General features: G+C 35.0%; 1 protein-coding gene across 2 annotated transcripts; it reads left to right on the top strand.

Moving 5' to 3' along the window:
- The first annotated feature begins 553 nt into the window (after positions 1-553).
- LOC123660573 (host cell factor-like) lies at positions 554-10,804 on the top strand. Of its 2 annotated transcripts, XM_045595633.1 has the most exons (13): positions 554-845; positions 1,186-1,281; positions 1,609-1,709; positions 1,965-2,145; positions 2,326-2,437; positions 3,011-3,142; positions 4,624-4,751; positions 6,354-6,529; positions 7,034-7,114; positions 7,203-7,364; positions 8,775-8,945; positions 9,228-9,414; positions 10,341-10,804. In XM_045595633.1, exons 1-13 carry the CDS (start codon positions 695-697, stop codon positions 10,427-10,429), a joined length of 1,767 nt encoding a protein of 588 aa, XP_045451589.1. In that variant the 5' UTR covers positions 554-694; the 3' UTR covers positions 10,430-10,804. The 2 variants fall into 2 exon arrangements, 1 of the variants encoding a protein (XP_045451589.1); XR_006744221.1 differs by lacking the exons at positions 554-845; positions 1,186-1,281; positions 1,609-1,709; ... (7 more) ...; positions 8,775-8,945; positions 9,228-9,414 and adding an exon at positions 9,424-9,531 and having other exon boundaries at positions 10,341-10,448.
- The last annotated feature ends 340 nt before the right edge of the window (positions 10,805-11,144 follow it).

Raw genomic sequence — 11,144 nt, 5'->3', positions numbered from 1 at the left:
CCTGTACACTGTTGTGTAGCCAGGTACTATTAGTACTAATAGTACTAATAAGGTGTACTAGTACATTTTTCGAATTGTACGAATAGATTGCGCACCTGACAACGTCCGATTAAGCCCAAGGCTACTGTGACAATAACTTTTCTTTTTACTCTTTCTGTCTTTCTTTAATCATTGGTCAACACTAAACACCTACCACTTTTACCACAACAGTACTTTTGAAGTTTTGAATATACTCGATTGTGCTAAGTTTAGCTGTATTTGAAACATTCAACGTTGAGCATTATACCACATAATGCGCTTTAGTACTTTAATTAGAAAATTAGGAATTGAGAACGTTGAGATAAATACAATTAAAAATAGGAAAAAACTAGATTCCATCTTTTTTTTTAGATCTGACTAAAGTACGAAAACTAATGCAATTGTGTAATATATTTGTAAGGACTTAAATATAAGTATTAAGCATCTCAGTATTCTTAGTATTTCTTACTTTCTTGTCTATGTAAAAATGTTTACATTAAAAAAAAATCTAATATGACGCCGAGTTGGCTTGGCACTATGGAAGGTCTTTACTAACTGTCAAAAAGCTAGCTATTTTGTTAATAATTATTACAATGTTGCGTTATATTTCTTAATAGTTGTTATATTTCAATGTTTATTTGTGTTTGATAAATTCAGTGTGTTAAATTTATACGATATGGAGTCTGACTCTGCTCTTCATGATGATGTTCCCGATGGCGCGGAAATGTCTCCTTTGATCGAAAACCAAGCAGAAACAATAGGAGAACTTGCTGAAAACAATGTAGCGGCGGATGAATCTGAAGCTGCTCCGACAACAGAAGACGGAGGTAGGCTATAGCTATATCGAAACTTCGAATACAATAAATACTGTATAAATTTTTTAAGTTTAAATCCATGCTGAAGAGTAATTCATTCATGGTTCATGTTCAGTTCATGGTTTCTATAATAATAGTATAAAGCCTAGCAGCTTATTTGTTTGTTTGAATTGTTGAATAGTTCATTTATCGAGGAAGGCTATATATATACAGGCTGTATAATATTTTGGTTCATTTTTTTTCTCAAAGTACCTACAGCTGGTGAGCCGTGTGGCAAAGCTAGTTATTTATAAATGATTATGTTTTTTTATAATTTGTATCGTTTTATTCAAACTTAAATTATTGCATGTAGTAACGAATGGAGGTGCTCCAACAAGTAGCAGTGATGTTTTGGGTCTAGAGCCAGGTGTAAATCAGGAGAATGAAGAGGAACCGGCAGCTGAGCCAGGTAATAAAAATTTGCAGTTTAGGGCTTTTTTCACCCGTTGTGGATAACGCTATTTGACGGATGACAGTATCTGACAGTAAAAAGTTTTTGATTCATTATCCTTTTTTACTATCGTTTTGTACTATATTTATGAGATATTTCTATTTACATATGTTTATTTTAAACTTGCAGTTTATTAATTGAGGAGAAACAGATCCTACTGGCCTATTCTACCTCCTGCTGTCAAAGTATTTGTATCGTAAATAGCGTTATACTCCACTGGCGAAACACGCCCTTAATCTGAAAATTTATTATGCTATTACTTAATATAATTCATATTTATTTTAGCAAATCCTGAGGCAGAAGAGGAGATGGATATAGATGAAACTACACCTGGAACTGTTGGAGATGAGTCAGCATATATTGGAGATAATTGCTTGTCAACTCCAGTGAGTATGAAATTTTTAAAGTATACACAAAAATGTATTCAGTTTTGCAATCATAAAAAAAGTTTCCTTTAATATTTAAGTTGACATGATTTAGACAACATTATTTTTAGTACTTATTGTCAAATTGATTGTTTTTAATTAACTATATAATGTGAACTCTTTTTGTTTCGTTTTGTTTTGTTTTAGTCTGTTAATCAGTATCAATAAAAAATATTTATAAATATAAATAATTATATATATAATGTTACTTGAAAGGCTGAGACTGAAGACAATTCACCCCAAGAAGAACAATTAGAGCCTCTACTGAAGGATCAGGGTTTAGACGATGAGGATGCTGAGAAGGAAGGAGCAAACACGGCGCAGGAAGAGTCCCCCGACCAATCGATAAGCTCTGCCATGCCCGTTGAAGGTGACAGAGCACCTATGATTCAAGATGGTATGATATCTTTACAAACTTTATGGTAATTTGTTTTAGTTAATTTCTTATAAATATATGAGTATACCATGTAATTTAGATGTTATTAGTTTATTAAAATATTTAATAAGAAATTTATGCATTCATGTATTAGTAAATAACACTTGTATGTTTTAACAGACAAATTGACTATCATTTCAGAGGAATCCAGCACAATGGATGAGGACATGGGTGGTGGAGAAGGTGTGGCCAGTAGTGATGATGTAAATGACATAAGCAGTGCTGCTCAAGAAGTTTTGAGTACGGGCATCAGGTAAAAGACTTTCTGTAAACAATTAATATTTTATTTATTATATTAATATTTTATTTATATATTTATATAGGTTCTTTTTGTGACTAATATCAATATGCAATATTTTGTATGCATTTCATTTAAGAATTTTTTTTTTAATATAAAAATAAAAATCTAGCTATTTATGCAGCTTCATATTACTACAATCATGTAAATAGTATGCATTAGTCTTTAATAAATTAATTATGTTAATGTGAAGTTGTACTACACTGGTTCAGATATTAGATTGTTATAGAATCTAAAAAAAAAAAAATCTTTTTAATTTTCTTCAAAATTCATTTTAAACTGTATCTATTTCAAATGATAAGTACAGATAGATGTTTTTTACGCTTTATATAGAAATAGAGCAGATAAAAATTGTTTTTTTGTGAGGTTTAAACATTAATTTTCAAATAAGTATATGACATTCATATACTTACACAAAACTTAATACTGTAGGCATTTTTGATATTACACTGTATACAAATTTTTTGTTCTATCATTTACAATTATTATTCTTCTATTCCATTACGTTTTTGTGATTTTGTTTCAAAGTTCAAGTACAACAGAAGGTGGCGCAGACATATCAAGCAGCGGACAGAGTGAAGCTGCTCTTATTTCGTCCACTGCCAATGGCCCTGCTATACTGCATTCCTTTTCTGTACTGCCACAGCAGCAAGCCAATGAGTCAGTATTGCTTTCATTCAAGATAAATTTAAATAAAGTCAAATGAAAGTTATTATAAACAATTTAATGTTTATTTTTTTTTTAATAATTTTTAAATGATTTTATATATATTTGAAGAATTTTAATATAAATGTCTAGATTAGAGATGCCACGAATATTCGGCAATTATTCGGTATTCGGCTATTCGGCCTCTTTTTTTCGCTATTCGGTATTCGGCCGAATATGGTTAACCATTTGGCCGAATACCGAATAGCAATTTTTTTATTTCCTACGAACTGTTTTTCCGCGACTTCGCGTAAATTAAAGCCCATGTCCTTTCTAAGGCTCTAGAGTATCTGTGTACCAAATTTTATTAAAATCGGTTCAGCAGTTTGGGCGTGAAATCGTGATAAACAGATTTATTTCCTTATTTATGATAAAATACAGTAAGGATTACCAAATAAATTATGAAAAAACTCAAAATATTACTCACAAAGATATTTATTTAACCAAAAAAGAACTAACAAATTAATATTTAAAATCTACCAGTGGTAAGAAACAAACACAACAAACAAACTGCCAGTTTATTGTCTTCATTATAAATTTCATAAAAGTTCCAAATAGGCGATTTCTTATAATTGGATTCATTTAACTTTACTCGAATCAACGGTGATATTTCTTATAGTAATCAATAACATTAAATGTTATATTTTAGTAGGTATACAGTACGTACGATGCACCAACGACCAACAAATAAAGCAGGTTGTAACACGACCGTGAAGTACGTATTACTTCAGCGATGCAAGCTTAAACTCGTACGGTGACGAGTTGTGTCTTGTCGCCGCGAAAAGTACTAAGTGTGGCCGAATATTCGGCTGCCGAATGTTCGGCGCTTCGGCCAAGAGCCTCGCCGAACATTCGGTATTCGGTATTCGGCCAAATTACTATTCGTGGCATCTCTAGTCTAGATTTTTTACTTTAGTTTTTTATTGATGATTAATGTTTAGAGTCAAACATATATTTTGATAAATAAATTTAAACATGCTGTTTGTATCTGGATCTCAAAATTTGTTCTTGTAATAAGTGAGACAGATTTTTCCTAGGTTCAGATACAGATGAATCCTATTATAATGAAGAAATAGTTTTAACATTCCTAATTAAAATAGGTTTATTCATTTTAGAGCACTGATTCTATAAAATATTAACAGCATTTAAATTTTTCATTGGGCCCCAGGATTTTTATCAAAAGGGTTTGATCTTAATCCCAAACTGTTTTACTATGGATTGGAAAATATGATTTCTAACAATTTTATCAATCACCATCAAGTTCTCTTACGATTTTAACCTTCAAAGCCAAGAACAATATTAGTATAAATACTAATTAAACATTTGACATTTCAGTGGTACTGTCCTAGACTTGGATTTGTAACTTTTTGGTATTGAATCAAGTACTCAATTGAAGCAAACAATAGCACTTATAATAATAATGATGATATATTTAGATTCAGTGATGCTGACACGTCAGAGATGGAAGGAGCAGCAGACACAATGCCCTCTGTGAGCGAGTCTATGCCGCTTCTCACTATGTCTGCCAATGGATCAGCTCTGCTTTCACCAAATTTAATGCAAGGTACTTTGATTTTTGTATTATTTTTCCACTAGTTGTAAATAGAAAATGGAGAAATCATAACATAATAACATAACAAGATACCCATAGACCACAAGACAATAGGAATCGGCTATGTATATGGGTATATATAGTTTTGAAAGTTAGAGGCTGTATAATAGCTATGTAATATTATATCACTATAAAATGTAGATATGTATATTCCGATTTTTTGGCAGAGTCTTATATGGTAAACAAACCCCTGTCAATCGTAATTCACGTTTTTCCACATTTATCACTCATTTATCGCTAATGTTCTATGAAGAACATTAGCTTATGGACATTTGTAAAACTCCATTTACTATTTATTTCACTAAAAACAAATATCAATTTATCATTTTAAACACATAAAAACTACTAAAATACGAATTCCGAGAGTACAGATAACTAATATTTTTGAATATGACGTTTCAATATCTTTTTTTGAAAGGCAGGAAATAGGGATGTGGTCATAATATTTTTAGAGGTGAATGAGTATAAGTAAATGAACAGCATGAGCGAGAGCGGAGGACAATGTTATTAGTCCTTTTTTTAGATGTTAGAGAGAGAGAATGCCGCCGGCGCAAGGTTTTTTATTCACAGTAAATACAAATAATGTGACAATAATACTAATAGGGTCGACTTTTTTTTTCTAGACACAAGCGGCCCTAATTTGTTGTAAATTTTATTTTTGACGTCTTTTTTATCGACCATTTCACATAAACGAAATATAAATTTGTTGCTTTTTATGCGCGACGCTCGATTAATATATATATATATTTTTTTTTTTTCGTAATTCTGTACCTCTACTAATTATTAGCAAAAATATTGAATATATTATTAGGTTTTGAAATAATTTTAGCAATATGTTAGCGTTAAATATTTGAACATAAAATGACTTTTATATTTGCCTATGGCTTATTAATATTGTTCATTCATTTGCTTTTTGTGTCACTTTACTATACTTACAATATTACTCTATTGCCTGTGGTCGGAAGTACGCCATATTTGTTTACTATTTAAGACTATTCCAAAAAATATTGAATATATATATTTAATTAGCTTTAAAAAATGAAAGCCTCTTAGTTAAATTCAGTCTTTATTTTCATATCATGACATATCTTTTAAAAATAAATAAAAGTAAGTAAATCAATTTATAACTATTAATTTATTTAAATTAATATTTTCTATGAAAATTATGAATGTCAGTGGGCGAAATAAATTTGAAGTAATTTATCTCTCAAGGGGACTAACTGAAGTCCTAATAAGTAATAAAATATACATGGGTACTAAACATTTTTTTTTAAATATTATATTAAAAATCGACCGTACCAGCGGGGATCGAACCTGCATCTCCGACTCACCGTGTCGGTGCTCTAGCCAATTAAGCTATGGAACGATATAAATGTAAAAATATCGATGTACCAGTTATGTCGAAATTTTTGATATGATGATTTTATATTCGGTTATAAGCGCCCGCGGCGCCGTCTACAGTGAGTCCTTGACGCTGTTTTTTCAAAATATTTCGATTTCCTAATGCGTGGGTGCGACAAAGCTAAATGATACGAATACACGGCACGTCTCCAGCGGAGGAGAGCGGCGCGGGCGTGTCGTCGTCGGGCGCGGGCGAGGGCGCGGCGGAGGGCGAGGGCGCGGTGAGCAGCTCGGGCGCCGCGGCCAACGGCGCGCCGCCGCTGCCGCCCGCCGACGCCGCGCACGCGCTCGCCACGCTGGCCAGCGCCGCGCTGCACCACCACGAGCAGGTGACGAGCGCCTCACTGCCTGCTGCCTGCAGGTGACGAGCCTCACTGTGCCCGCTGCCTGCAGGTGACCCGCGCCTCACTATGCCCGGCGCCTGCAGGTTGCGCGCACTGTGACGCTCACTAAACGTTTCACGCCCACGCTGACACTGACTAAACGTCTCACGCATGCAAATTATCTTATGATGTTTAACTTGTTCTAAATGAAAATAATTTTATAATTAAATCTCGTGGCAACTATGGCAATGCAAATATTTGCGATGAACAGGTCAACCCGCGACCTTCGCAACAAATAGTTCTATGTCCGCTGTGCAAGTGTCGTAACCACTTGTTCTAATTTTTTTCTGTGATGCTGTTTTAATGTAGCAAGAAAAGTTAGGCAATTAACTCAGGTTCAGTTTTCGTTTATTAAATGCAATATGCTTTTAAAGCGACAACGAAATATCCCTTTTATTGAATTGATATTTTGCTAAAATTATGCTATAACATGTTCTTAATTGTATGCAGGCAGAACCAGAGGAACAGAAACAACAAAATGACGAGGATGTTTGGTACACTGTCGGCTTTGTGAAGGGAACAACATTTACGGTGACTTGCTTGCTTCTTAGTTGTCAATGGAATTTCAATCTTGTTTCAATGGGAAAACGTCTTCATAACATTTTTTAAACATTTTTAGGTTCAAAACTACATATCTGATCCTAATGTGGATCTTTCAAATTTGTCACTGGATAGTTTACCGGACTTCGCCAATCTGCCTACAACACCATTAGAACATGGCACGGCATACAAATTTAGAATTGCTGCAATTAACTCTTGCGGTCGAGGTGATTTCAGTGAGGTAAATTTTTTTAAACCTTTCAGGCTTTAAAACTTTAATATTATAGTTAATTTCAATTACTACAAGTTTTTTTATTGAGTTCTATGCATCTTGTGTCTACATTTTTATGTAAAAACTAGCTGACCCCGCAAACGTTGTTTTGCCATATATGTTATTAACCCGCTTAATCCCCCCCCCCCCCCCTTATAACTTAGGGGTATGAAAAATAGATGTTGGCCAATTCTCAGACCTACCGAATATGCCCACAAAATTTTATTAAAATCGGTCGAGCCGTTTCGGAGGAGTTCAATGTTTAACACCATGACACGAGAATTTTATGTATTAGAGATATAAAATCCATCACTCTTAACACAAGAAAATAAATTAAATATTTAATAAAGTGTCTATATGTACAATACTATGCTCATGAGTGAACTGTAATGTTCTTGAGAAATAAAGTTTTTTAAACCTAATTTAAGGATGAAAGAAGTTTCGTAGTAAAGTTTTTGAAAATATTATTTGCTGTGTGACTACGGCAGTAAGAATATAGCCACCTCCTATCTTCCCGTGAGTGTTGTAAAAGGCGACTAAGAGATAACACAGTTCCGCTACCACTTTGGGACTTGAGAAGCCGATCGATGGTGGGATAACTATCCAACTGCTGGTTTTGAAATACACAGGCCGAAGACAGGCAACAGCGTCTTCAAAACGAATACACCTGTCCAGTGTGGTGACTATGGGCAAAACACACGAGTTCACGTCATTTTTGGCATGAACTTGTCGAGGACTAAGTCCAGCAGTGGACTGTATTAGGCTGAATTGATGATGATGATGATGATTTTCATTATAACCAAGAAAGAACAATTGTTAAAAAAATAATAATTGTTTTTGCTGGTAAACGAAAAAAGACGACCCGTCTTCAATTACATCGATAAGTAATACAACGTAGGTAGACGAAAAAATAGTCGAGTAAATACGCATTATTAAAGATTACTCCAAAAGTTGTAATCAGATATTCATGAAATTTAAATGTGACCACATGATAAACATCGGCTTTCGATTAAATTAAAAATCATCAAAATCAGTACACCCAGTAAAGTGGTAAAGTTATGTGGATTTTCGAGGGTTTCCCTCGATTTCTCTGGGATCCCATCATCAGATCCTAGTTTCCTTATCATGGTACTTACAGCTAGGATATCTCCCTTCCAACAAAAAAAGAATTATCAAAATCGGTACATCCAGTAAAAAGTTATGTACGAAAAAAGCGTCAAGTAAAAACCAAAATAAAATATCAAAATCGGTTCATAGACGACGAAGTTATCCCCGAACATACATAATATATATATATATATATATATATACGGTCGAATTGAGTAATCTTCTTTTTTAAGTCGGTTAAAAATTATACATATTTTTTTGTGACCAAAACAGGAATCTGCATTCAAAACGTGTTTGCCCGGGTTCCCTGGGGCACCATCTGCTATTAAAATCTCCAAGTCAGTGGAAGGAGCGCATTTGTCGTGGGAGCCGCCTCAGGTTGCTGCGGAGGGCATCTTTGAGTACTCCGTGTACCTCGCTGTGAGGTCTAACACTCAACCGAAGGTTATATCTCATTCTTACAAGTATAAGCTCTAAGATATAAAACTTTGTCAATAGACATGTCGTACATTTAAAATATTGTGTTAAGTATAAATCAAGATGTGTTCGATCCCCGCTCACGTCAGACATTTGTATTGGTCATACAGATGTTTGTCGCGGTCTGGGCTTTGCTTGCATATTGTGTGTGTCTTTCGGACCCCCGACACAGGAGAAAATCCTACTGGAGGCCGTCGAGTGTGAAGCGTTTATTTATTTATTTATTTTTAAATATAATGTCGACCGCAGGAGGCCTCGAAGTCCCAGCTGGCGTTCGTGCGCGTGTACTGCGGCAAGGCGAACACGTGCGTGGTGCCGCAGGCGTCGCTGGGCGCCGCGCACGTGGACTCGTCCACCAAGCCCGCCATCATCTTCCGCATCGCGGCGCGCAACGACAAGGGCTACGGGCCCGCCACGCAGGTCAGGTGGCTGCAAGGTACGTCGCTGGGCGCCGCGCACGTGGACTCGTCCACCAAGCCCGCCATCATCTTCCGCATCGCGGCGCGCAACGACAAGGGCTACGGGCCCGCCACGCAGGTCAGGTGGCTGCAAGGTACGTCGCCGGCCGGCCGCGGCTACACTGGCGCCGGCCCTGCGCACGTCGCTAGCGCGTTGCCCACCCTTCCCCAAATCCCCTCAGGAGCTCTTATCACCTTGTTCACAACAGGGAGATAACACTGTTCACTAAGTAGGTAGTTCCCCAGTGGGACTGCTCCAGATTTTGAACAATATATTTCCTGCTGTGCCCCATCTCAGTAAAAAACGATTCAGTAGAAACTCAGAAGACGACTATTATGAATACTTTTTTGTACCCATTTTTTATGCACACGTCGGCCTGTTATAACTTTAATACATACTAGCTGTACCCCGCGCTTTCACACGCATTGAAGGAAAATAGCCTATAGCCTTCCTTCGGCATTCGGTATTGAAATTTCATGACAATCAGTTTAGTAGTTTTTGCGTAAATGAATAACAAATATACGATCATCGATTACAAGTATTTGCATTTATAATATTAGTAGAAAGTGCAGTGTCACGTAATAAAGTTACATCGTAAGGTCGAATTGCGTACGAATTGTGATAAATTGTGGACGGTTTTATGGAAGTAACGTAGATAAATGTGTAAAATCTGCCCGTCAATTAAAATAATAATTTCATAATTTAAATTAATTAAATTCAAATCTTATTATTTCATATTCTCATGTATACATTTTCCTTTCTCGTTTGTTTTTGGTATTGTAATTTTATTTACATGTGTGTTGAATGTCCGAGATATAATAAATAAATAATTGTATAGCTTTTTTTTAATGTTCTCAAAATAGTAAAATCTAGTTCATAGTAAAAGCAGTTACTACATTTCAGACATCAAGTCAGCGGGTGTGAAGAGAGCAGGCGAGGGCCGGTTACCTGGCGCGTCGCCGTCGAAGCAACCAAAACAATTACTGCACTAAATATTAATTTTAACTACAATTCTGAGGTTTTACTTAGAGTACTTTAGTAATATATCGATAATAAGTAAGTAATAGACAAATCTTATTGCCTTTCTGTGCTCTTAGCATAGTTTTATCGTACACACTTCGCAAATATATTTAGGTGTTTTGTAATGATGTTGTACTACAACAACTGATAATATAGATCTTTGATTTTCATCCTGGAACTGCGTTCATGTGTGACGTCTTTTAATGTTGAAATAATTTTGACTCTCATTATTGTTGACGCAATAAATGACTGATGTTGTGTAAGTATTCAAGTGAATATAGTATAAGTGCAAAATTATATCTATTATATAAAATATCCTTGCAGAAAATAAACATAATTTTTAAAAATATGTCTTTTCTTTTATACTGCTAGTACGGAATAGTTATCACAGGTTTCGAGAGAGCCGTCTGTGCGCGTCTGTTTATTATTAAAAATGTAGCATTATTAATCCTTATGAATAAAAGTTACTTTAACCAATAGAATCGAAAAAAAATATGTAGAATAGCTGTACTCGCGACTGTTCGCGTAGGGGATTAATTATATAAATATCTTAATATGTTGCAATATGACCTCTTTTATCTTAATTTGAGATTTTTTTTTTGCTTACAAAAATGCGTCAAATGTGGGATTTCCCGCATAAATCCTGATTTCGCGGGAACCCTGGGATTAAAAGTAGCTTATTTATTA

Source organism: Melitaea cinxia, chromosome 2 (assembly GCF_905220565.1).
Source record: "Melitaea cinxia chromosome 2, ilMelCinx1.1, whole genome shotgun sequence".
Lineage (NCBI taxonomy): Eukaryota > Metazoa > Arthropoda > Insecta > Lepidoptera > Nymphalidae > Melitaea > Melitaea cinxia.
The sequence above is the reverse complement of the archived record's forward strand: the minus strand, read 5'-3'. Positions and strand labels throughout refer to the sequence as shown.

What these genes read in the sequence shown, in the direction of transcription:
- LOC123660573 (XM_045595633.1), top strand. Translation starts at nt 695, where the DNA reads ATGGAGTCTGACTCTGCTCTTCATGATGATGTTCCCGATGGCGCGGAA. An exon ending in TCCGACAACAGAAGACGGAG is followed by an intron (nt 846 to 1,185) that starts GTAGGCTATAGC and finishes TATTGCATGTAG; the next exon opens with TAACGAATGGAGGTGCTCCA. An exon ending in GTCGAGGTGATTTCAGTGAG is followed by an intron (nt 7,365 to 8,774) that starts GTAAATTTTTTT and finishes TGACCAAAACAG; the next exon opens with GAATCTGCATTCAAAACGTG.